Here is a 26,827-nt window from a genome sequence, read left to right as displayed (position 1 = left end):
CTCGGCTTCCCTGGCAGTTGCGAGGAGGGGAAGCCACTTCTCTAGAATATCTCACAGACGGCTCTCACATCGCGTTGGCTCATGCTCTTACACTCTCTCGTCTGCAACAGCTGTCATGGGGGAGTGTCTGTCATCTCAACCAACGGCTGGCGATAGCTCGCTTGGAATTTCCCCCCAGCAAAGTATTTGAAACTCTGCCCCTGCTGTGCTATCTTTAAAAACATGACCAATTAGGTTATCATTACTTTTAAAAGATTGTTGAAGATTAACCAAGATTAACTATGAGGTCCCACTATCATTGAACATAATCATCGTCATTATTCAGTGGTTTCTGAAACTGTTACACATGAACATGAGTCACCAAGATGAATTATTATCTTTGTGTGGAAAGGCTGCTTGTTTTTAGACTAAGGAAACTATTAGATCCATTACAACCACAGTACGTGTAACCCTTTCCTAACCGCCATCCTGTTTGTGAGATGTAGGCTACATGGAGTCTAGTAGTGGACCGCGTGGTGAGAGGCTGTGAGTGAGTGTGTGTTCTTCACCCCAGCCAGCCGATAGGGGAGATGGGCAAAGGGGTCACTTGTCCCGGGCCCAGGGAGAGGTGGGGCCCAGAACTGGATCTCCATTATATTGTAATGCATTGAGAGGGGGGGGCCTTTTCAATAGATTTTGTCCGGGGCCTGATGAAAGCTGTCTGGCTTTGGCCATGACTTCACCACTGCAGTTGGATGGGCTATGGTTCAAGAGGCTGTGTGCACAGATGTTGGCAGGCAGCGCTGGCGCAGACAGATGATTGGGGGGGGTGGGGGGGGGGGGGGTGGGGGGGGGGTGTCTCTAGATGAGCACAGACACCGGGCTGACCTTGAGCAGCCCAACGACAACAACAACATCATTTTCAGGAATGGATTTGGATTTGGGGGAGCATGCAAGTAATCTGATGGGGCTAAATCTAAATCTCCCCCCAGAACTGTGTGTGCCGCTTGCCAACGGACTCCTGCTGACAACACGCCCTTATCCTTGGATGACCCCTCTGGTCTTCAGTCATCCCGTGTGAGAGTTCAGGGTCGTTGTACTTTTGGCTTTGGGTGTATACTATGCGCAAAGTGCTTGTGGAGAGTATATCTGTCGTCAGTCGCACTGGGTTGGTTCTCCTTTCTCTTTCCTTCCCCTTCGCTCCTTTGACAGATTTTTGGTTATTGACGTCTTTAGTACAAAGTGAAATCATGTTAGAGTTGTGGGGTTTTATTGTAACCATTGTTGTTGTTATGGGCATGCAGTACCAAGACAGACATGTCTGTTGAGGTGTACGGGCACCGCCGCTCACTCCCTCACTCGCGTTCCTCTGTCATCCAGTTAAAACATGCCAATATTGAGTGAAATACGAGCCACTTACTGTTGGCTGATGGCAGAAGAAGAAAAAAATATGCCATAAATCCACTGCTTCATATGCCTGCCATGACAGACCACCTAAATCACCAGCGACCACACTGAGGTTTCCAGGAAGATTTGAAATGTCATTCTTCTTCATTTGAGAGAGTACCTCCACTAGCCAATACTACACCTAATGGGGTCTTGTGGGGCACTTAGCTTACATCATGTAGCCTGGCATTAGTGTGGAGGAACCATTGAGAAATGCACAGACTGCATAGTTTTGTTTCAAATCTGTTTGTAGGGAATTTAAAATGATATCGCCCTGGTTTTTTTTTTTGAAAAGGTTCTCAAAATTTAAAAAAATCTGTCAGTTGTCCTTTATTCTTGATTCCCATGAATATTTTAAGGATGCAAGCCAAGAATCTGCTTTCCATTAGTCAGTATTTTAACAAAACTAGTACGTGTATGCAATATTTTTTGTTGGTTTTTTTATTTAACCCCTGTACCCCCTCTAAACAACAACCAAACGGGGTACACCCCATCCCATTGCACCCCCATATGGGGAATCAGCCTGAGGGCCCCAGCACCTCGCCTTTCATTCATCGACATTACTCACCGTGATTGATGTGCACTGAACTGTAACCCCGGGCCCAATTCTCCCCTTATCATCCTTCATGTTGATTAGAGGGAGGTGTCTTATTTTTTATACAATTCAATTAAAGTAATGTAGGCCTGTTTTATGGTTTGTTAGGCCTGTTGAAAGGGACATATGTAAATTTGCTTTGAAGGCTTTGCCGGGGAGTGTGACGATGAGTGTTGACTCTTTAAAACAAGCTGCTCCTTCCTTTCATGTGTGCCCCAGACGTGTTTCGTGCGGTGTGTCCCAAATCCAGTGATTTTTTAAATCAAAGGCTTTAATATGCCCCCCAAACACACTTCATTTGTTCAAGTCAGCAACTTGGCTGCTTGAGAAACCAGACAGTGCTCTTGCCTTTACTATAAGCCTATTAAAATTGTATAATGTATGATAAAATTCCTCGCCAGCCACAAAATGCTGACTTCGACTTCCAAAATAAAGAAATAATAAAATAAATCCAAACGGGATTCTATTTAAGTAGGAAAAAATCCTCCCCCTTCCTCTATCCAACATGTATTTATATATTTTCCACATATATGTATTCACATTTATGATTTCATATAGCTGAAGAGCAAAATAATATTACAGCTCTTTTACCTCTTTCCACACAATCTCTTTCAGAGGGGTAGAGGAGCACAGTGGGAAGCATCTTTTTTTTAAAGGTTGGGATGGCCTTCTAAGTAGCTGCAATCTATGTGTGGGGTGCCATTCCAGACGCACAAGTGCAGCATCCCAGTCGCGTTGTGCTTTGTGCTCGCCCGGTTGGAGGTGTGCCAATATGGTCATCTCAGCGAGACCTTTGTGGTGGCGAAGGGGGGGGATAATTGGTCAGCGGGGGGTCCCCACTCCCCTCTCCCCACTTCGGACCCTCCCCAATGACTGACAGGACGGCCAGCAGAAAGAGTGGCATCTGCTCCATCCTGCTGTCTCGCTAAAGAAAAAAATCACACATGCACATATAGTACACACTATGCAGGCACACACACACACCATGCTCGCAGACACGCACGCGTGTGCGCACGCACACACACACACACACACACACACACACACACACACACACACACACACACACACACACACACACACACACACACACACACACACACACACACACACACACACACGCACTGTCTGCAAGAGAGGGGGTGTGACAATTGGGGCTAACGAGGTACACTGAAAGAGGCTGAGAGAGACAGAGAAGAGAAGAGAAGGGAAGAGAAGGGAAGAGAGGAGAGGGAAGAAGCTGGGGATAGACTATGTACCGGTACTCATCGTATATTGCTGCATGTAATGTGAGACAGTAAGGTTGATGCAAACATGAGCAAGACTTTCACTTGCTCTACTGCAGAGATAGATATTTTCAGCTGGGACTTGCTGTAGCACATTGTGCAAATGATTGGCACCATCTCCAGCTATTAATCTGTAATTCAGCGAATTCAAGAATAGACCCAACCCTCCCTTCCAACGTCATTTGGGTTCAGATAATTGCAGGAAAAAGACACAATTTCAAGAAGACACAATGGACCAAAGCAAGACAGAGCGGATCTGTATGATCATATAATTTCGGCTTTGAAAGTCCCTGCTATTCCGTTCTATTAGTTCGGGAATATTTGTTTGTGCTTCTTTGTTTTTGATTCTTATTTGTTTGTGTTTTTTGTCTTGAGTCTCTTCCTGGCCCACTCCACCCAGTTTATTTATATGTCAGTAAACAAATATCTTTGTGTTCCTCTATCCTTGCATCCTTGTACCCTTCTGTGTCAGCCTTCTCCTGCCTCAGATAGTCGTATTTGGTGGAGGATTTGCACTATAGCCACTCACATTTGTTTTATGTTTGTCTGAATCCACCCACGTTATTGTCACAAAATGGGATCAACCTGCGATATCTTTCCACTCTTACTTGTATTCATCTTGCCTACTACCTCAGTCTCCCTGCCGCCTCTCGCTGCTTCTGATGGGTGTGTTGGTTGAAGATGTAGTGCAGGATGTGCTCTAAAGCCACTGCATGCTAGACTCCATAATGTACCACCTGCCATTAGCCCCCACCACAAATGATACTGGATGGCGCTCAGCTCAATTCCTGTGGACATTTTAAGTCTTTCTCTCTCTCCCTCTCTCTCTCTCTCTCTCTCTCTCTCTCTCTCTCTCTCTCTCTCTCTCTCTCTCTCTCTCTCTCTCTCTCTCCCTCTCTCTCTCTGCTGGGGGGCTAAAATTCGCATGAATTTGATATGATTCTCATCGGCCATTCTCAAATGACTTACGACCAAAGTCATTTAGCAGGACAAGAGAGGGATCTAAATCAACAGAGAATATACCTTAAAACATAATATCTATGCATGAAAAGTGGTGGGAAACGGTCCATGTCTTCCGTTTTTATCTCTCCCTAGTTACCTGTCTCATTAAGCATTGCTCTATTGACAGCACTCACGTGTTGTAAAAATGTCAGCGCGCTCATCCTCAAAGACACTGAGCATGTGGATGATGCATTAATAATTACGCTTCAGTCCACTCTGATGAAGCATTTATGAGATTGTATTGATCTCCATATTTTTAGACACTAACGACCTTTAAATGCTAGGTCAGGGAGTCAATTGAAGGTCAATATTCTCCTGCCTTAAGGAAGGGTATGTAGGTAGGCCCACAAAATCTTCCTCTTACTGTAAAAATACCTTCCCAACTGTAACATGTAGCCTATGTTGTGATGTGTTGCTTTGGTGTCTTATAATCTTATTTAAAAAAGATTACTGCTCTTTTTATTTGCCAAAAGTGACAAGCTGGAAGTGAAATATTGAGGATGATTTTCCCCCTACAGAAAAGGCTGCAGTGGTGAAAATGGGGCCTTTCAGCCATGAAGCCTCACTTCCTGGGTAATGGCTTGGTTAACAACATTTCCGGCGTCACTTTGGGTAGAGCTGTCTTCCATCAGTTTAGCTCAACACCACCAGCTATGCCTTAGAGAGGAACTCGGCCAAATCAACTCGCTGTCCCCCAGGGAAGCCGACAGGTGGTGGAGACAAACCGGTCAGTTGTCCTGGGCCCAGAGGAAAGAAGGGACCCTAGAATTGGGTCCTCATTAAATAGTATGCATTGGACGGAGGGCCCTTTGAAATGACTTGGTCCCCAGGGCCCAGTCAAAGTTGCCAGGGGCCCTGCTGCCCCCACCCTTACATGCCACGCTCGGCTGCCTTGGGTTGGTGGCCTATCACAGATTGCCAGGATCACTTTTGTGTGCCGGTCTGGAGCAAAACACACCCAGCAGCTTGCTGTTCAGCTACAGTACCAGCACAGACCATTCCTGCCCGTTAGACCCACACAGGGAATATGCATTTCAGCTGCAGTATTTGGATAATAAACAATAATCAAATATGAATACAAATTATAATAAAAGAAATACTGCTTTGGCACAGCCTCTACATGTGTTAATTCATCAACTAATTGTGAACAGCTTTTTAAAAGCGAGTCTCACTATTCTTCCAACATAACAGAAGAGATTATTTTTGCTCTTGAAATAAAACAAAATACAAGACCACTTAAAAAAGGTTGCTTTGGCACAGATTCACAGACAATGTTTTCACTCATCAGAAAATTGCTAACAGCTTTTTAAAAGCAGCAGAGTTGTGTAATTTGTTTGATATGGATATTTATTCACTTCCCAAATTCAAGCTGCAAAGCCACAGGCATGCGCTTGATACCAGGCAGATAGGCAGGCAGGCAGGCAGGCAGGCTATGCTGGGGGCTCTGGACATACTGCACCGGAGCAGCAGAGCTGAGAGAGGAGAGGAGGATGGGCAGAGAGAGAGAGAGAGAGAGAGGAGCGGAGAGGAGAGGAGAGGAGAGGAGCGGAGAGGAGAGGAGAGGAGAGGAGAGGAGGATGGGCGAGAGAGGAGAGAAGAGGCAAGGAAGTGACCCCTTTCTGACTGAGATGGGCTGCTGTCCCATGCAAGAACTCACAGCCTGTCGCCGGCTGTCCACTCTGCCCTGTGCCAGGACTGACCACACCACCTCCTCTCCTCTCTCCCTCCCCCACCTCATCCTCCTCTCTCCCTCTCCCACCTCATCCTCCTCTCCTCTCCTCCTCCCTCCATCCTCTTCTCTACCTTCTCATCCTCCTCCCCTTCCTCCATCCTCCTCTCCTACTCCCTCCCTCCGTCATCCCCTCCACCTCTTCTCTTTCTCTTCTCCTCCCTCCATCCTTCCCCCAGTTCCTCATCTCCTCTATTGCTCCTGTCTTTCTCTTCTCCTCCCTCCATTCCCTTCTCCACCTCCCATCCTCTCTTCTCCTCCTGCTTGTCTTCTCCACACCTCCCCTCCTCTTTCACATGTCCTCTTCTCCGCCCTCCATCCTTCTCTCTACCTCCTCCCATCCTCCCTCCCCTCCTCCTCTTCTCCTCCCTCCTGTCCTCTTCTCCACCCCCACCCCCACCCCCACCTCCCCCTCCTGTACTGGTGCCGCGTGCCCAGAAGGCTTATGGGTGGTTTAATCTGTTTTGATATCCCACTGAATCGTAACCTTCAAGCTAAATGAAGAAATACTGCCGCAACTCACCCACGAGGACGCGGGCTGTATCTCTGGGTTACATCAGTTTAGCTCGGGCGCGCCAGAATATTTTGTTGTTACGTCTACACGGCGCGTTAATCCTATAGGCCTCCCTTTACCAAAATGCTCAAAAGGAAGATTTTACAGTAAAAATGGCCCATTGTCTCTTTAAAGGGATTAGCTAAATCTTAATCTCTTTACGTGTGTCGTTTAGGATATTATTAGCTATCTGGAAACCCATCTGCATGTTTGACACGCCACAACACTTTGTGTACACTGTGGAAGTGAATATTTTGCAAGAGCAAGTCTTATATAGTAGTATAGTTCTATGCTCTGAGTTTTGACTATATGTTGAGCTGGAATGCAAAGAATGTCATGTTCAAATAATCAGTGATTCTCCATGAGCATGTTGGACAACACCTTGGCGTAGTCGGCGAGGAATCGCTGTGGTCTAGTAGTCTGAACTCTGGAGAGCGGCCCAAGGGCACCAAAACAAATTTCACAGTTTGATTTGGAGTAGGAGGCCTGTTGCAATTTTCCCACTGGAATCTCACATAGACAGTGTGGGAAAATATCCTTGGCTGTACGTACGCAATGGAGTGTGACTCGGTAATTAGGAGAAACACAAGTGTGTGGCATGAGGGCATGATTATATTTAGACAAAAAAAACCCATGAGGATACCCACCAGGCCTCCGGTTATTTAAAAGAAAATATCCTATTAGCTTATAGTACTGTTTCTGATATACTATGATTTTTTAAATTAAATTTTACTTCTTGTACAATATTGAACTGTAATCATGTTATACCTTGCTTGCATAACTGCATTAAGACACTTTTCAAAACAAACTGGGAAAAACATCTGATACAAGTGATGTATAACGCTGCCCACTTCTCTATGGAATATTTTTGACCTCTTTTGATTCTATAGATACCATAAGTGTCTCCAGTTATTCAAAGACTGATAAAGGTGGAATAACACCTATTGCTCAATGCACTGTTCCCAATAAAAGTCCTTGAAGAATTTTAGATGTTGAACTCTGCTGAAACAAGCACAACCAGTGTCTCCAGTTGTTAAAAACATCAAGGTGAGATATATAGACTAAAGCTGCTCTACCCTATTCCCAAAGAATGTCCTTTGAGAATTGTGTTGTTTGACCTCTGCTGATTTAGCAGATAGCAAAGGCTTAATTGATCAGATACGGGGTGACATCCTGATTGATTACACGTTCACACCCTCACCTTGAACAAAATCGCTTTGGTATTCAGCAGATCAGCTGGCTTGCCAACCAAAGACAGGTGTAGGTTTGTTGTTAATCTGCACTAGTTTTGCAGATGTTTTGAAAATGATTCTCTTCATAATGTTTTTTTTTTACATAATTTCCTGTCATGATGACATTCTTTCACTGTTTTGTGGTTAAATATATAAGGCAAACATAACAAAATCAATTCATACAAAAATAAAAAGGAGCATTTAAATGAAATAATAATGACTCCCATAATTGACATCCCCGAAAAAGGGCTTCAAAAATAAATCGTCCTTAATCACCGTCCTCCAGCTTATGCTTAGTACTATTTTCGTATGCATGTATTTTAGCTTGGCCTGATTTCCTGCTGCTATCAGGGCTTGTCACACATGGTGTGGTGGGGCGGTGGGGTGTGGAGTGAGTGTGGGATGAGGTTGGGTGGGTGTGTGTAGGTGTGTCGCGATAAGAGTCTTACATAGAGGGGTGAGGTGAGGTTAGGTGAGGAGGGAGGGAGGGAGGTAGGGGTTGGTTTTGGGGATGTGAGGGAGTGCCCCTGCCCTGTGCCCGAGCTGTGATTCCTCTCTCCAGGCCAGCGAGCCCCTGGTTCACTGGGGTGGCCCCCACACCCCCACACCACCACCCCACCCGCTTTGACTGGGCCTTTAATGAGAAAAGATGAAAGGGGCAGACATGGGGCTGGGGCTGAAAAGGCTCCCCACACCCTGCCCCTTCCCTCCCTTCCTCCTCCTCATCCCTCTCTTCCTCCTCCTCATCCCTCTCTCCCTCCTCCTCCTCCTCCTCCACCTCACTTGTCCGACCCCTCACTGTGCTTCACCCCATCCCTTCATCTCTCACTGTGCCCCTCTTCCTCTTTTTTAAAAAAGGTGGATACCCTCCAGCACCAAAGCCCGATTGTACAGTCAGTGTGAAGCCTTGATATGTACAACATGGAGGATTTCATTTGCTTTTCGCCATTACAGGGACACATATTGCTGCAGGCGATCATTGAATCACAAAGAACAGAACAGTCCAATAAAAATTCTGCCAACTTAAAATCCCGCTCTATTTTATGGTTGTGTTTTCACACAGTTTGTTTGTGCTTTATGACACTGTTGAGTGGATTGTAATTTTGTGCTTGAAAATAAGCTGTTAAAAATAATTGTAAGCCACCAGACATGAGGATTCTGCTTGTCTGCAGTGAAAGCACAGATTATTTGTCTGAAGGGAATCCACACAAGCAAGGGATTGAATTCATTGTTCTGTGTCAAAAAATCATGTAAGTGCATAAAGTAGCATGGGATCAAAAGAAATTATTCAATTTTTGCTGAATTTTCGGCTCTTTGTCATCAGAGGCGCACTGCACATTTGTTGTGATCATCTCTATTAGCTGGAAACTGCTCCCCCCTAGTGGCAGCAGTCTCCAACTACATCACTGTATAGACGGGCCTTCAGTGAAACTTGAGTCGATGTTCATCAAGAGAAAACTTGTTTCTCTACAATCAAACACTGCCTGTTGACTAAGACACACAATTAAAAGCCTTTAAATGTGTGTGTGTGTGTGTGTGTGTGTGTGTGTGTGTGTGTGTGTGTGTGTGTGTGTGTGTGTGTGTGTGTGTGTGTGTGTGTGTGTGTTTGTCTTGTAGGGCAGCTGACAGCTTTGCCTGAGTTAAAGTCAATAAAAAAATACCATGCAATGCAATGACAACCCAATTCTGCAATGCCCTTCTCCTGGGGCCAGGGACAACAGACCCCGTCGGCTTCCGTGTGTGTGTCTGTGTGTCTGTGTCTGTGTGTGTGTGTGTATGTGTGTGTGTGTGTGTGTGTGTGTGTGTGTGTGTGTGTGTGTGTGTGTGTGTGTGTGTGTGTGTGTGTGTGTGTGACGGAGTTCATCTTGCACCTGTTCACCCCCCTCGGGGATCGAACGTGCGACCTCGTCAACTACAACGGTTCGGCAATGGGAGACACAGTACGATACCGCTGGGCCAAGAGACTAGTCTCTCGGCCCAACGGCACGAGACTGTATGAGGCTATCGGAGGGAGGTTTACCAACGTTCCACGCCAACTCTGTGCTAGTTAGCCTCCGTTACATGTGTGTGTGTGTGTGTGTGTGTGTGTGTGTGTGTGTGTGTGTGTCTGTGTCTGTGTGTCTGTGTCTGTGTGTGTGTGTGTGTGTGTGTGTGTGTGTGTGTGTGTGTGTGTGTGTGTGTGTGTGTGTGTGTGTGTGTGTGTGTGTGTGTGTGTGTGTGTGTGTGTGTGTGTGTGTATGTGTGATACCAGTGTTTGGCCTTGGCGGTGCAAGTCTCCTGCTATCAGTTGTAACCTACCACAGGTCACAGGTGCACTTACTGTTTCGTGAGAACTTGTGAGGTGATGAAGACACAGGCTTCAGTAAAACTCAAAAGTTTAAAATAGACAAAGAATTGGATGGTCAAGGGAGAGCCTAGTTAGGCCTAGATGTGGTGAAAGACAGAATACCATAGCATTCTTTTCAACTTTTGAAAATATATTCATCTCAGTTAATGTTTAATTGTCTCTTCTCTCATCTTATCTTATTAATATGACCCTATTTCTCAACATAATAATAAAGTGTTCATGACCATTCCAATCCTTACCGGAGGAGGTTTGACATTGCTTCCCTCTTGTGGATTTTATCCAAAACTACATTACTGCATAAAAAAGCTAATTGAAAGTTGAGCGACTGTAACCTAGATGTCCAATGATGTCCACTCGGCTGTCATATTGTCATTAGAACAGTGCATAGGCCTGTTTATTGTGAAAATTAAAACTTTGTATTGAATTTAATTTTAGGCCTACAGTAAGCTAACGGAGCTATGCTTTGAGTCAGTGCTTTACCAGAGTCTTTCATCAGTCAACATTTAAATTTGCATGATTTCCATCTTCACTGCACACACCATAGTATCGGTACTGTAGATAGATATCGCACAGGATAGGCCCTAAAACCTAATAATTAACAGTCGTGTCGAGCGCCCCACCACACACGTACATTCTTAAGAGCCAATGGAAAATTGACATATCTTCACAAGGACGGCCTTCGTATGACTGACACGACTGTGGTCTAATAATAAAACAGGCTGATCCAACACTACACGAATGAGAGCTCGCTGAATGTTGTGACGTGTCAAGAAAGTGCCGGAAGCACCTGTGTGGTGGGTGCGAAGAAGATGGCTTACCAGACATTCCAGCAGGAATATTTACAGATTCCTGTGGTAACCAGAGCATATACGACTGCGTGTGTGCTTACAACAGCTGCTGTGGTAAGAAATGGGCTTAACAATAGAGCTAACGTGAAAATTACGGATTTCTGTGGTAATCAAGAAAGATTCACGCATGAAGTCGTCACAGCCTGTTCAGTACAGGCTGCTGTACTAGCATAGCCGTGTGTCCCAGATGTCGTTATGTAGCTCTTTGGTTGTTATGTTATCCAAATGCACCGATTCATCATTCACGTTAATGTCAAACAGTGTACAGGAATCATGTTTTATGAACAAGGGATCTCCAAAAGACAACACATCAGCTAGACATGAAGCTAACATACTGTGACGCTTTCATGTGTGACACACAACTTAGGCTAACAGGCTAACGATTGGTATGATTGTTTATCTGAATGTTGCGTTGTTATGATGCCAATCCTTGTTCTTGTCAACTGGGTCATTTCACGTGAAATCAGACACTTTGGGACCCGACCGACCCGGATTTCGATCATACTTGGTGTGCCTTTTCAGTAGCAAGGTAGCACCCCAGAACTGCATTGGTTTGAATCTGACACTAATATTAAGGGAGAAACAGACTAGGAAAGGTTCACATGTGAGGGTAGGACACTATACATTCAGCCTTGAATATATCAGTCAGTGTTAGTCACAAAAAGATGCCTGTGGTGTTGTTTGAAAGCTCTTTTCTGGCTCTACATATTACACAATCACCTTGGAATACAACTACTCTCAGAATATGAATTATGATAAATTGAAAAATTAAAAATTGAATATCTAAAAAACTCATATTTTAAAATGGCCAGTTCCTTGTCCAAACGTAGCCGGCAATGTCATGAGCAGCACCTAAAATGCTGGTGTTCGGTTTGTTATTCATTTCAGAGAGAATTTGACTCACAAATATGGCGTCATACAGACCACTTACTAATAATATGGTAATACCATAGTAGCATCACATGACAAAACAAAAACAAAACAAAAATGGTCAGTGTCCATGGTCCCAGGTTTCAGAAACTAAGGCAGTTTTCCATTTATACACACCAAATGATGATATGTGAATGTTTGAACATTCCTTCTCTGTGTACCTGTGCCATCTTCCCTTTACCGTACTTTAAAGAGATAATCAATGGCTACACTCTCATTTTGTACTCTACCAGTGCATTTGAAGCAACAGCTGTGTCTTTTGTAGATAATGTATAAGGGTCATTCCATGTCAATTCACATGATTCCCTAGAATCTCCCCAGGTGACCCTCTCCGATTTACCCGATATCTCACATACAGGTACCTTTTGATGTCAATTGAAAGAATACCAAGTATTAGCACCCTACGTCCAACGGTTGCGGAGATCAAGCCCTCCAAAGTTGGGGTGCCATGCCCACTTTTCAAGCCTGTGAATTGCATACAAAATTTACAAGCAGATTTAGACACCTCTGGTTTTAGTTTGAAGGAAGATACAGGCCTAAAAATCACCATGGCCCCTCAATATGACCCTGTCTACCAGATGATGTACTTGCAAATGGCATGCCTTGATTATTTTTGGCTATATTAAGCCTTAAAAACTGAATTTGTGAAACACGTGTTGAAGAGTCTTGCCATTTTGGGGCTCCATATCTTGGAAACTATGTATGCTTTGGGAGTTATAATTGATTTTCCATCATATTTGGGAACTGTACAGTGTATTTAGAAAAATGTAGAGCGCTCAGACTTTAAAAGATAAAATAGGAGGGACTCAAAAACAGCTTTGGGACAAAATGACCTTACGGTACCCTCTACTTCAGGCCTCAAATTAACCATGTGGGCACTTGATGAGTGGAACGCCCTTTTAACCCCATGTACAGTAGCACTGTATCAAACATTCAAGCTTGGAAAAACGTTGTTTTTCAAAGTTCTTCATATTAATCTTGGCCTTCAAAGTATATGTTTTTCTCTATATCTTATCACAGTGTCTGTTTTGTCTGCTGCCATCTGCTGGTCTAAAAAAGTAACAACAGCGTAATGTAAGAAAACAAAAGGGGCTGGAAAATCTTGCCCGTAATTTACCAATAAAGCACTGTAATTATTATACAGTATATTGCTATGTACTAATTCTGATTTTAACAAGCATGATGAATAGTAATAGTTTAAATAATTTCCTAAGTGTGACTGCTTAATGCTCAATCATGATGCCAGTCCCAAGATGGCCTCACCCTGCACTACATTTCTACCAGACATGGGGGTGGGGGCGTCCTGTCAGAAATGTAATCATAATTGAGCATTCTGCATAATGCTTGTTAAAATCATAATTAATATATAGCAATATACTGTAGAATTTAAGGGCTTTATTGGTAGCCTAGCGAGCTCAACCCCTAGGGGCGTCTAGATTTCTAGGCTACTTTATTGGTAAATTATGGGCAAGATGTTCCAGCCCCTTTTGTTTTCTTACATTACACTGTTGTTGCGTTTTTTTGACCAGCAGATGGCAGCAGACAAAACGGACACTGTGATAAGACATAGACACAAACATATACTTTGAAGGCCAAGATTAATATGAAGAACTTTGAAAAACAAAGTTTTTCCAAGCTTGAATGTTTGATACAGTGCTACTGTACATGGGGTTAAAAGGGCGTTCCACTCATCAAGTGCCCACATGGTTAAATTTAGGCCTGAAGTAGAGGGTACCGTAAGGACATTTAGTCCAAAAGCTGTTTTTGAGTCCCTCCTATTCCATCATTAAAAGGCAGAGTGCCCTACTTTTTTTGGAATACACTGTACAGTTCCCAAATATGATGGAAAATCAATTATAACTCCCAAAGCATACATAGTTTCGAAGACATGGAACCCCAAAATGGCAAGACTCTTCATCACGCTTTTCACAAATTCAGTTTTTAAGACTTAATATAGCCAAAAATAATCAAGGCATGTTATTCGTAAGTACATTATCTGGCAGACAGGGTCATATTGAGGGGTCATGGTGATTTTTAGGCCTGTATCTTCCTTCAAACTAAAACCAGAGGTGTCAAAATCTGCTTGTAAATTTTGTATGCAATTCACAGGCTTGAAAGGTGGGCATGGCACCCCAACTTTGGAGGGCTTCATCTTTGCAACCGTTAGACGTAGGGTGCTAATACTTGGTATTCTTTCAATTGACATCAAAAGGTACCTGTATGTGAGATATCGGGTAAATCGGAGAGGGTCATGTGGGGAAGGCGTGTGAATTGACATGGAATGACCCATAAGTACGTCCCGTTACAGTTACAGGTTCCACTACCAGAAGCACATCCTGATGATCCATGACAAGTCTATCTGGTCTGAAGGGAAAAGTGAAGGATGGAGATGGCTCATGAGGATGCAGGAAGTTCAGTTTCACCTCTCCAGTGCTCGGCATACATTCCTCAGCACATGCTAGCCACCAGTTGCCATCATATACAGCTACAACATACCCTTTGATGCTTGAAAATGTAACACATTCCTTTACTGAGCTCACTCTTTCAACTCTGCCTTCTCTGAATGCTCAAAATGGCCTAACTTCCACTGTGTCCATTGACAATGGGCAGAAGCTGTGTAGTTTTTGAGTACCTGGAATAGTTCTTGCAGATTCAAACTTTTTCAACAGGTTCTCAGCTTCATGATGGTACATCTCTGTTGTGGCAAACTGGCAATGGATGTTCTTGACATTATCCTTGACAAATTCAAACAGTTGGTATGGCGTTACAATTTAATTGTCAATAGGACGTTGCAGACTTGCTCGTGCAGCAAGCCATTTAACTGTCCCTCCAACGCCATCACATGGACCTTTGCCATGTGATGTGGCAAAAAAGTGCCACTCTGCAGGTATGTGAAAATCTGCCTCGTGGTGGCACAAATTTGTTGTGTTTTTAAGGTTCTTATATTGTGCAGCACAGCCATCAGAAAAAATATAGGATCTTCTTTGGATGTTCTGTCATTGATGAAGTGTCACTGAGGAACTGAATTAGGAGCTTCTGAAACAGATGTACAGCAATTGTATCATGAATGTTGCAGTCTGAAATAACAACAAAACAGATTTTTTTCCCAGTTTCAACTGATCTTGGTAGTAGCATACAAATGGATGGATTGTGGCCTGCACTGGTTGTTCCAGTGAAATGATTGAATAGCATCTTGAATTACAAAACTATAGTTTTAAAAACGTTCCTGGTTCAAGGGAGTCAGTCAAGGATAATGTCAAGAACATCCATTGCCAGTTTGCCACAACAGAGATGTACCATCATGAAGCTGAGAACCTGTTGAAAAGGTTTGAATCTGCAAGAACTATTCCAGGTACTCAAAAACTACACAGCTTCTGCCCATTGTCAATGGACACAGTGGAAGTTAGGCCATTTTGAGCATTCAGAGAAGGCAGAGTTGAAAGAGTGAGCTCAGTAAAGGAATGTGTTACATTTTCAAGCATCAAAGGGTATGTTGTAGCTGTATATGATGGCAACTGGTGGCTAGCATGTGCTGAGGAATGTATGCCGAGCACTGGAGAGGTGAAACTGAACTTCCTGCATCCTCATGGGCCATCTCCATCCTTCACTTTTCCCTTCAGACCAGATAGACTTGTCATGGATCATCAGGATGTGCTTCTGGTAGTGGAACCTGTAACTGCAACGGGACGTACTTATACATTATCTACAAAAGACACAGCTGTTGCTTCAAATGCACTGGTAGAGTACAAAATGAGAGTGTAGCCATTGATTATCTCTTTAAAGTACGGTAAAGGGAAGATGGCACAGGCACACAGAGAAGGAATGTTCAAACATTCACATATCATCATTTGGTGTGTATAAATGGACATCTGCCTTAGTTTCTGAAACCTGGGACCATGGACACTGACCATTTTTGTTTTGTTTTTGTTTTGTCATGTGATGCTACTATGGTATTACCATATTATTAGTAAGTGGTCTGTATGACGCCATATTTGTGAGTCAAATTCTCTCTGAAATGAATAACAAACCGAACACCAGCATTTTAGGTGCTGATCATGACATTGCCGGCTACGTTTGGACAAGGAACTGGCCATTTTAAAATATGAGTTTTTTAGATATTCAATTTTTAATTTTTCAATTTATCATAATTCATATTCTGAGAGTAGTTGTATTCCAAGGTGATTGTGTAATATGTAGAGCCAGAAAAGAGCTTTCAAACAACACCACAGGCATCTTTTTGTGACCAACACTGACTGATATATTCAAGGCTGAATGTATAGTGTCCTACCCTCACATGTGAACCTTTCCTAGTCTGTTTCTCCCTTAATATTAGTGTCAGATTCAAACCAATGCAGTTCTGTGGTGCTACCTTGCTACTGAAAAGGCACACCAAGTATGATTGAAATCCGGGTCGGTCGGGTCCCAAAGTGTCTGATTTCACGTGAAATGACCCAACTGTAATTCAGTTCATGGTGGGCAGCCATGGAGATTATGTGTGGGCATGGGCCTCTCAGTGTGTGAGTCTGTTGCTGACAGACAGCACATGATTTCAAGTGTTTTCATGTTGGCTAGAGTGACGACGAATCAGTGAAGTTGTGATGTTATATCATTCTTTCTGTCCATCCTGGATGCCCACTCACTGTTTTTCTGTTGATGTCTTTCAGACATAAAACCTGCAAATGTTGTGCTTTAGTGGAGGTCGTCTGTGAACTCATTTGTTTTTTTCCTTTTCCCCTACAGCAACTAGAACTCATTACACCTTTTCAACTTTATTTCAATCCTGATTTGATTCTAAGGAATTATCAAGTAAGTAGCCTCTAAAGTGTCAATCAAGGTTTATCATGCTGTATGTCTGATTCAGATTTACAGGTAACGGTTTCCTTTCTATTTTACAGGTATGGCGACTTGTCACAAACTTTCTGTTTTTTGGTCCAGTTGGCTTCAACTTCTTATTCAACATGATATTCTTGTATCCTTTATCAATTGATTCGCTGCACCGTGAATTCTCTTGTGGTCATCCCTTTTCCGTGTGACTATGATTGAGCACTCCTGTGTCCTCCTTTTGGTGCTTTAGATATAACCAAGATTGCAATTGAAAAGTGAAAGCATAATCTTACATATAATCCCTTCCATTCACATATGTATTGCAACTTTTCTAAGTACATGATACATGTGGAATGGATAAGGTTTTTTGATGCTTTTAAATGGTCTGAAATGTCTGGTTTTGTAATAATTTTGCATGCTGCCTGTGTATTGTTCATTAGTTCGTCTTCATATGTGGGTCCTTTTACATTTTTAGTAGCAAATGTCAGGGTGGTGTAACCACGCCCAATTCTACTCTAATTAAATGGTTCTTTGTTTTTACTGAAATATCTAAAAAGTGTGTTCATTGCTTGTACTTTACTTGGCAATTATTTAATTCATGCATTTATTACATTACATCATTCGTTTAACTAATACAAATGTGCCATTAGCTATGGTTGTACCATCTGGCGTCTGCTACTAAAAAAAAGTCAATGACCCTTCTGCAAGCTGCATATTCTTTGTTGGTTTCGTTGTTTTATTATGTGTGTTTGATGCTGGTTGATTGCTGTGTTTGAGATAACCTTAACTGGAGCGCTGCAGATACCGGTATTGTCGTATGCTGGAGGAGGGCTCATTCAGGGGCAGGACCGCTGACTTCGTCTTCATGTTTCTCTTTGGTGGCCTTCTTATGACCGTATCCTTCTCTGCTGTCAGCACACACACACACACACCATTTTTTTCTGCATGTATCAATCCTACTGCCTGAGCATTTGTACAATATCCTGTTTTTCTTTTTTTTTAATCCGTGGTTTATTTTATTAGAGAAGTACTTTTTATAGATTACCAGTGTATCTCACATGACCTCTCAAAGCTACCCATGAGGTTGTGAACATTTTGCGACCTCACGGTGGTTCCCAAAATTGGCCCCTACTGAATACACCCACTGTTTCTCAAAAGCAAGAGTACTTCCTCGGTCCTCCAAGTACTGTTCTAAAAGCAGTTCTAAATTCTACCAAGCTCCACACCCTCATAGAATTTCAAGGTTGCACTGGCGGAAAACACCCAGAATTGTTGTTTCAACTTGCATCACGGCTGAAATACTGCCAAACGGTCATGTTTAAAAGTTTGAAATCGGTTGGAAATAAAAAGTATGTACCGGTAGTTGAAAACTGAATTGCATAAGGTTCACTTCCATGCCTCCAAGCCTGTTCCATTGCTGATCTTTTGATATGCTTTTGAGACATTCAGCCTGGTCTTTCGAGTGTACGTCTTCCAAGGCTAAGGTTCTACCAAGGAAACACACTTGACTCTGAGAAACAGTCACAAGGATATATCCGATCATGTATGAAGCCACCATTTTTATAGACAGTGAACATTTATGTACAGTCGATTTCCCTGGTAGAGACACGGCTTACCAGCCCATGCTTGCCTATGAAGCTTAACTCCTGCACCCCAGATATTCGGCACCTTTGTGAATCTGGTGTTCCTGGGCCAAGCCTTCACCATCATGCTGGTGTACGTGTGGAGTAGGAGGAACCCCAACGTGCGCATGAACTTCTTCGGGCTGCTCAACTTCCAGGCGCCCTTCCTGCCCTGGGTGCTCATGGGCTTCTCGCTCCTGCTGGGGAACTCCATCATCGTGGACCTCCTGGGTAAGAGCAACACATGCGTACTACTAGGGCTTGAGGTGGGGTTGCAGGTTAACCATTTTAAGAAAATGTACCATTATGACATCACGTTGGGGGTTCCGCAGGCTCATAGGAGTCTATGTAGAACCTTAAGCCTGGCTCAAACTACACGACTATCGCGCCGATTCTCGGCTGAAAACCCCCCTTACGACAATCGCTGGAACGTTACCCCCCAGGACCATCGCAAGCGATTGTCAGGAAAGATTTCCTTGTCGTGAGCGACGTTCTAAGATAGAACTTTGGCAGCTCAAAGAGTCGCCGATTGCAAATCGTAGAAATCACACATTGTCTGATATTTGCGACTGGAAATAGAACGTCGGGCATTGTCTCGGTGGCTGCGAGCAGCGACAAGATTGACAGTTGCGATTCTCTTCTAGTGTGCGGTGCACCCCGACGCCAAAATCGGACACACAATCGCTAGTCGTGTAGTTTGAGCCTGGCTTTAGAATCCTGGGGGAATTCCCCCAAAGTGATGTCATGCCTGCAACCCCACCTTTAACCTGTTCACTCACTGGCCACTCTGTGGCTAGTGGTTTTCTAGAGTCACTAGCCATTCAGCTATTCCGATAGCCACAGATTTGATGCATGTTTTTCTTTTATCATGAGACTGTACATCGAACCTCAGGAAGATGAGGTGCTAAAGCAAGAAGATGAGTGCATAGCTTCATACTTGGAAATAGATCAAACAAATAGAAACTGACTAATTGTGCTTTTTCTTGAACTTACAGTAAATACAAACAATAGATACAAGGGGCGAACTACTGAATACAGGGTACTCTGGTACTGTATGTCATACCAGGGAAGTGACACTGAAATGTTTACTAGCCACAGTCAGGTTTTACCAGCATTTGTCTGGATGGCTGGTGCCAATGCCAAGCCCTGCTTACTACTCGGCCTTTGACATTCTTGCATCGCCCAGGGATGAAGACAAATCTAATGTCAGGATTTGAGAGTGTACGCACCTCATACAATGCCGTCGTAAGCGTCTACAGTAGGGGTGCCCAAAGGTTTTATTTATTTTATTTTTTTTAAAGATATTTTTATGGTCTTTGTGTCTTTATTTGTAATAGGACAGTGAGGAAGAGACAGGAAATGAGTGGGTAGAGAGGGTCAGGGAAGGACAGGCAAATGACCAGGGCTTGAATTGAACCCGGGTTGCCGGCGCAGCAACCCAGTGTCCCATAGTTAAGCCATGCCAGGGCCCCCAAACTGTTTTTTTTTAGTGAAGGCCAAGTACAGAAACCTAACCAAAGGGCTAGGCTACATATAACAGAGGTGACCTTTTATGTTTCCCCGCTGAATTTTGTTGTGGTAGGGGTCAACAGTCAACAGTCAGCTGACAAACATTGGTAGAACTAGTGTGTGAGGGATCCAGGGTGGAAAAGATGAACTGCGAAGAAGTTTTAAATGCATGTCCGGTGTAATATGTTGGGTGAACCCAGAGGTAACGTGGAAGGAGATGTAGATTGACTGTGGTGTACGGATGGCAAATGTCGTCATGGCTTTCTGTTTAGGCGTTAATTGAAGTGCCTCCTCTTTCCTTGTTCAGGTATTGCTGTGGGACACGTCTATTTCTTCCTCGAGGACGTCTTCCCACAGCAGCCGGGTGGCAGCCGATGGTTACGGACTCCTTCTATTCTGTAAGTGTGGCTTCTCATGTATATCACATTAAAGCACAGAAGAGCAACCTTTTTAGCTTAGGCATCTATGATGGTACCTTCTCGTGTACACCATTGCATTGCATTTTCTGAACATGTGCACGTATATACTATGGTATGTCTGCACTCCCAGCATTTTGCCCTTCCAATGCTTTTTATTTTCATGCACTGGAACAGTACTATGGCATTACCTACTGTATGGTAGATATTCTTTACTAAATTATTACAACTATTATTACAACATCGCTTTTCTGGCTGTGAAAAGCATAACATTGTTTCTGTCATAAAGGCGTATTGGAGATCTGGTGGCTCAAAGGTTAAAAGTGGGCCAGCATTATAGTTTTTTTCACTATCAATGATATTACATGTGGTGCGTGTGTATGTCATTTGCACGTGTGCAGCGCCTCTAAAGCTCTTTGAACAACGATGAATACATGATGCATGTATGGCCCTGCAACAGACTTTCAATAGAGAAGTGTTTATTTGCAAGTGTGTTTATTTACATCGCCCGCCTCTTTAGCTGTGTGGGTAGGTGTAGAGGTCCATGTTGAGAGTGTCGTATGGATGCTATTTTAACAAACACTAAATAACCAAATACAAGAAGTGTGCCATTTGCTCAGCAAATGGGGTTGTGGTCAAAAGCTGCTGTGTTGCACTACACAGTAAATGTACCGTGTTAATTCAACACCATAGAAAGTGAATTTAGCATCTTCTCTGTAGATTGTCTGGTTATCAGTCAATGAAGCCGTAAAAAGGAGTAACCAAATGCATCCCTTCTACCTGGAGAAAGGCATAAATGCAAGGGGGCAGCCCAACTGGTGCCGCAAGTGAGTAACGCTGTGGAAAATCACAATATTGAAAGGGCAACAAAGGGTTAAAGTAGGGTTAAAAGGTTAATTTAGTTCCTTCATAAGTCAGCCGCTGCTTAAAAGGGTCATTAATAACGCGGCCACTCTCCTTACCACTATTGCAGTCCGCTGTCAGAATTTGCCACCAGTAACTTTTGGCAAACGAAGCCGATCGAGCGCCGTGGGGTAAAAAGCATGCCAAGACAATCAGACTTGACATACAGTACCACAACAGAAATATTCAAGTTTGTATCGACTGTTTGTATTCTGGGATAAAAAACAGTCAAACCGTGAGAAGAAAATGTTTTATGACTGTGTAGATTTTGAGGCAAGCATGTCAACGTGCACTGCCCAAACTGCGGAGGGTGACTCTAAAAATGAGGTTTCTGTGGTCCTACAAAGTCAATGTGCCTTAGACTGACAATGGTCTTCATTACGCCTCCTTTATCTTGTGATAAAGCCTCATGATCCACATGTATCTCGTTTTGGATGTATAGCTATGTCAAACTTGGAGTAACTACAATATCTAACATAATGCCCCTACTTTGAAGGCCCTTTATTCGGCTTCAGTGTTTGTGTTGTTAGTGCACTTTGCCTTTGTAGGGAAGAATTGTGGTCCCGCAAGCTCAGTGTCCCTGATTGTTTCTCCCTCAGCCAAATGCTGTTCGACACCCCCGAGGAGGATGCCAACTACAACCCACTTCCCGAGGAGCGACCTGGGGGCTTCGCCTGGGGAGAAGGCCAACGCCTCGGAGGCTAGCGGCTCCAGCTCCGGCGCCACTTTCTCTCTTTTTCGTGTTTTTTTGTGTCTTTTGGCCTCTGGACATTGACGCTGACTGGAGTGCAGTGGGAGACTAAAGAAAACGTGTGTTTCTTTTTTCTTTTGGTTTCTTCTCCCACCACACCTCAGACTTGTTTCTCATGTACTGTATGAAGAACAGAAACTCACTGAGGTCAAAAAAAGAGACGCACGGTGCGTCAGACGACTTCGCCCACTTCTTTTCGCTGAAACTTTTTTTTTCAGCCTGACTTGACAGACGGACGACCAAAGTCAGAAGATGGGTCTCCATAACAACAACACCGACACCAACAACAGGAGGTTGCTCTCTGTACAGTGACCCCCGTCACCCCTCCACCCCCCCTTACTCTCCCTGTTCCGCGGTTGGATTTGTCTTGGTGTACAACAACTACAACACCAACACCAAAAACAATAACACCAATAACAATAATGGGTTGACATTCGACTGTGAAAGGAGAGGAAAGAAATCTGGATCAGTTCATATCAGAACAATGTCATTTTACTTAAAAAAAAAAGAAAAATAAATGTATATAAAGTGTGTATTTAGCTTTGCATCCTCTTTTACCCTTTTTTTAAAACATTATTTTATTTTTCATGACACTGTTTTCACTTACCACTGAGAAATGGAGAGAATTGAGCAGAAGTTTTTATTTTTATTTTCTTTTTCAGACATTTTTAATTGCAGTTTGGTTTTGGATATGCTTGCAGCATCTATGAACATACAGTATCATGACAGTTGGCTTCTTTCATAGTTGTCCTAGACAAGGTTTTTTTTTTTTTTCAATTAGTTTTCAATCGTTGCCTTTTGTTGAAGTGAAGGAGTTGATGATCACCAGTAAAGGGACTATGCCAAATATATATATTTTATTCTTTCACTTTATGTTTTCAGCTATTAGCGCGCATTAGGATGGTGTCCCATCATGACATGTTGACCTTTTTGACCATTAATAACTGTATTCCACAGTGCCTTAGGGTGTACAAACGGTGTCCACAGTGTTGTGTGTGTATAAAAACAAACTGAATGCATTTACCTTTGTGATGGTTCTCCACATTCATAGTTGTAAAAAAAAAAAAATCTCATTCGTGTTTATGCAAGGTGCATAAAAGGTACATTTTAAATCATACGGCTTATTTAACAAGAAATTATAAATAATGTTGAAAGAATTTGTGGCTATGCCAAAAGTGTAGGTCGTGCCCATTCTTGATCCCTACCCGGCAGCACTCAAGTCTTTTTCTGGCTTTTGGGGTATAATAAAAAGCACATGAGCTTGATTTTCAGTTTATTGTAGCTGGCGAGCATCATTTCAGATTCAGTATCCTCATTCCTCTGCCCACAACTGTAGCAGAGAGAGAAATATGATTGTGTGATGTTTTTTTTGGTAAAGCTGCTAGAAACGTAGTCATCTTGTCCGTCCAACTCAAACAGCTTTGTGGTGCCAGAAGTTCCCGTAAAGCCTGAAAGCGCTGTGTTGGAGTCAGATCTGATCCCATCCCTCCACTTCACAGCTGTTTTCGCAGGCATGCCTGCTGCTACTGTGGTTTTGGACCACAGTTGCCTTATGAATATACCCTGGCCCAAGCAAATACTATAGTAATGGCACAGTAATACTGATAGTGTGGCATGGCTCATTCACAGCCTATTAACACGTCTCCTACTTAAAAGAAAGTAATTATATTTCTGATGCCCCGCGGTGCTTCAGAATTTTTTGTTCCAGACATAAATATATCACACAACACAATATGACAGCCAAATATGGAGAAGTTCAAAGTTCCAAGAAAACTGTGAAATGAAACCTCCCATTTCTCACGGCCCATCGCTCTTAAGTCTTAACCCACGTCATCATAGTCATCACTGTCATATCCTGGTGGTGCCATTACATCGTCGTAGTCCATGTCGGAGGCATTGCCTTGGCTTATTTCTGCTTCTTTGCTTTTGGTGTCGTTCGGATGGTCATACGTGACCTGTGCGTTCATGTGATCTTCAACCACTTTGAGATACTCTGGGACGTCAACCGTTTCATATTGGTTCACTGAGAAAATGAAAACAACAGTTTGCTTTAAAATTGGTGTGTGGAGAAAAAAAGAACAGCTTATGTCGAACTTTAATGTTGTTGCCACAGACTTTCAGGAGTAAATTATGTGATGAATGGAAGTAGAGCAACTTCACTCCTGCTTCAAATGTTGGACCTACTATGTTGCGGTATTGTCAATACCATGAAACTGCAACTTAGTATAACATAACAGAATACTATATTTCTTGTCAAGCAAATGTTCTTCCTGGTTGAGGGTTCTAATTGTTCAACAGACCTATCGGTAGGCCTATAAGCCTTAATTCCATTTTTCCCCGATTTGTCTATGATGCATTGTGGAGATGTTTATGCATCATCCTGATTCATGCGCACATGTCTCAGATATAGGAGCAGGGACGGACAAAGGGGTCAATTGTCCCGGGCCCAGGGAGAGGGGGAGCCCAGAATCACATCCCCACAACATTGTATGTATCAAGTGGGGGGGATGACTTTTGAGAGGACTATGTACGGGCCTAGTCAAAGCTGTCAGCGGCCCTGCATATGAATATATTAGAGCAGTGGTTCTGAAAGTGTGGTCACTAAGGGGATTTCTATAAATGTAGCCAGCCAAGACAAGCTAGCATACAGTAGGTCACGTTTGTAACATTATTGGAAGGCTACACATATTAAGACATGTTCTTTCAATACAATAAGACAGGGCTGTGCCTTCTATTTAGATTAGAAATCTGCATGTAAAATAGTGTTCCTAAAATGCCAAGTACATCAATTCTGTTGGCAGATGGTGCCTGAAAAAATGTTGGTCCTTGGTCTGAAACAGTGTGAGAAACACTGTTGTAGATGGATTGTCTATGTCAACACTGATTTCTACACATATTTTAAATGAAAACCAGACTTATGAGGGTGCTCTCTTCAGTAGTGAGGGCGTAATCAAAAGCAGAACATCATCGAAATAGTGTTGTCTATCTACAATAGTGTTTCTCAACGGGGGTGGTACAGCCCCCCAGGGGGTGTTGGGGAGCTCTAGGGGGGCGTTGAGAAGGATGCAATTGAGAGGGGGTGGTGCTTAGTTGCCATTGGGGGGCATTAGTCCATTTCATTTTTTAATAGTAATGAGGGCGTTGCCAGGCATATGATGAGGTCAAGGGGGCGTTGGGAGGCTTGTGATGAGGCCAAGGGGGTGTTTATTTAAAAAAGGTTGAGAACCACTGATCTACAAAGTGGTTTTCAGAATTTTCCCCGCTCACAGGATGTGTGGAAAGAGAAATAAATTGGGCTTTCCAAATCACTTTCACGTACCAGAATCTGAGGATATAGACATGTCACGTGGTGGCAATGGGGGCACATCCTTCTCAATGTCTCTTGGATGGTAAGGCCCGCTACTATATTAGAAAGAAAAAATAAAGTTATTAAAAAACACAGTAGCTTAGATAATGGAATAAATGTATCTTTACTTTGGTAGAGACCTAACATCTTACCCTACATAGAAGTTTGTTGAATCCGGCTGGTATTCCCCTGCTGTGCAACATAAAAGGAACATGTTACTCAACTCATTCTGAAACTATAAAAAAAGCCTGTTGTGGCACACCAACCTAAATGTAAACATACAATATTATGGCTGAACAATTTTCAACATATCGTTCAAAACATCTTGAGGCTTTTAAGTCAACCAGGGAAATGACAATATACAGTGTCAAAAGAGTTATGAAGACTTTTTTCAGAGATTTTCATTTTAATGAAAGATGACACATCTTTTGGCTCCAAAAAGAAGTTAAGTTGCCTTCAACTGAACTCCAACACAATCTCAATTAAGAGTTATGAGAGACATACTGTACAAATTGATGTGGAGGTGTAACAATTAACAGGGAATTGTAACAATTAACAGGGAAAGTAATTACCTTTCTTGCTTATGCATTTGTTGATAATGATGAATAGAAGTGCTATGAGCAGAGCAGAGAGGACCATTCCCACCACAATCCACAACCAGTACAGTTCACGCAGTAGCGTCATCTGTTCCAGAGCACCAGAAGGAAGACAAAATGAGAAAAGACAAGAAAAAGAAATGATCATTGAGTCATCAAGACATTCATAATTCCTCCAAGATTTCCACATTGATGAAGTGGTACTGTGAGTCGTGCGGTAGTCATGTTAATTAAGACGTTACTTCCCCTTTCTAGAGAAAGACTTCGAATGAAGATACATCTACTAAACTTAGACTACATTTAACAAATTACAAACTACATGATGCCATTTAATGGCAGCTGGAACAATGTCATAAATCTTTCAATTTTTCCATTACATCTTTCCATTTGCCATTAAATGGTGTCATTAGAATATGCAGTTGAATACCCCAGGGTGTAGGCCTACATGGGATTGATTTGATGCTCAGACATACTGAAGTGGGGCATGAGAGTATTATTGTTTCCTTCTGACAGATGTGATCAACAATAACTACCACACAAAATGTTAGTGTTCTCTACAATATATTAGACATGCTGTGGCATATTGTGTCATTTGAACAATGCAGCCCTCCACTCCAGCCAGTACATTAGGTCCGCAGTCACAGTTTATTGTCACCACACTTTATCAGTGCTCACACACACACGCCGTGGGTTTCAGAAAGTTTTAAATAGATACATAGATGACTTCCCCTTTCCTTCCTATAAACTGCATGACAAACGCGAGTGTGATGACTTTTTTTAAGAGCATGGAAGGAAAATATGTTTCGAGGATCGCTTTATGCCCTGAGCGCTTTAAGCCCTTTTGTGTCTTCATGTTTCGAGGGATCATTTGTGAGAAAAGCAATGTACACTCATTTAGCCTACATTTTAGGCA

The 26,827-nt window shown here is 42.9% G+C and overlaps 1 protein-coding gene across 1 annotated transcript; it reads left to right on the top strand.

Moving 5' to 3' along the window:
* Positions 1-10,943: 10,943 nt before the first annotated feature.
* On the top strand, positions 10,944-23,243 carry derl2 (derlin 2). Its single transcript, XM_063204052.1, has 7 exons — positions 10,944-11,071; positions 16,688-16,753; positions 16,843-16,916; positions 17,573-17,666; positions 18,429-18,624; positions 20,210-20,300; positions 21,821-23,243. Exons 1-7 carry the CDS (start codon positions 10,979-10,981, stop codon positions 21,924-21,926), a joined length of 720 nt encoding a protein of 239 aa, XP_063060122.1. The 5' UTR covers positions 10,944-10,978; the 3' UTR covers positions 21,927-23,243.
* The last annotated feature ends 3,584 nt before the right edge of the window (positions 23,244-26,827 follow it).

Source organism: Engraulis encrasicolus, chromosome 7 (genome assembly GCF_034702125.1).
Source record: "Engraulis encrasicolus isolate BLACKSEA-1 chromosome 7, IST_EnEncr_1.0, whole genome shotgun sequence".
NCBI lineage: Eukaryota > Metazoa > Chordata > Actinopteri > Clupeiformes > Engraulidae > Engraulis > Engraulis encrasicolus.
Note: the sequence above shows the minus strand (reverse complement) of the source record. Positions and strands in the feature narration are given on the sequence as shown.

Coding starts and splice junctions, on each gene's coding strand:
- derl2 (XM_063204052.1), top strand. CDS start 10,979: ATGGCTTACCAGACATTCCAGCAGGAATATTTACAGATTCCTGTGGTA. Junction 16,754..16,842: donor TGATTCTAAGGAATTATCAA/GTAAGTAGCCTC, acceptor TCTATTTTACAG/GTATGGCGACTTGTCACAAA. Junction 18,625..20,209: donor CATCATCGTGGACCTCCTGG/GTAAGAGCAACA, acceptor TTCCTTGTTCAG/GTATTGCTGTGGGACACGTC.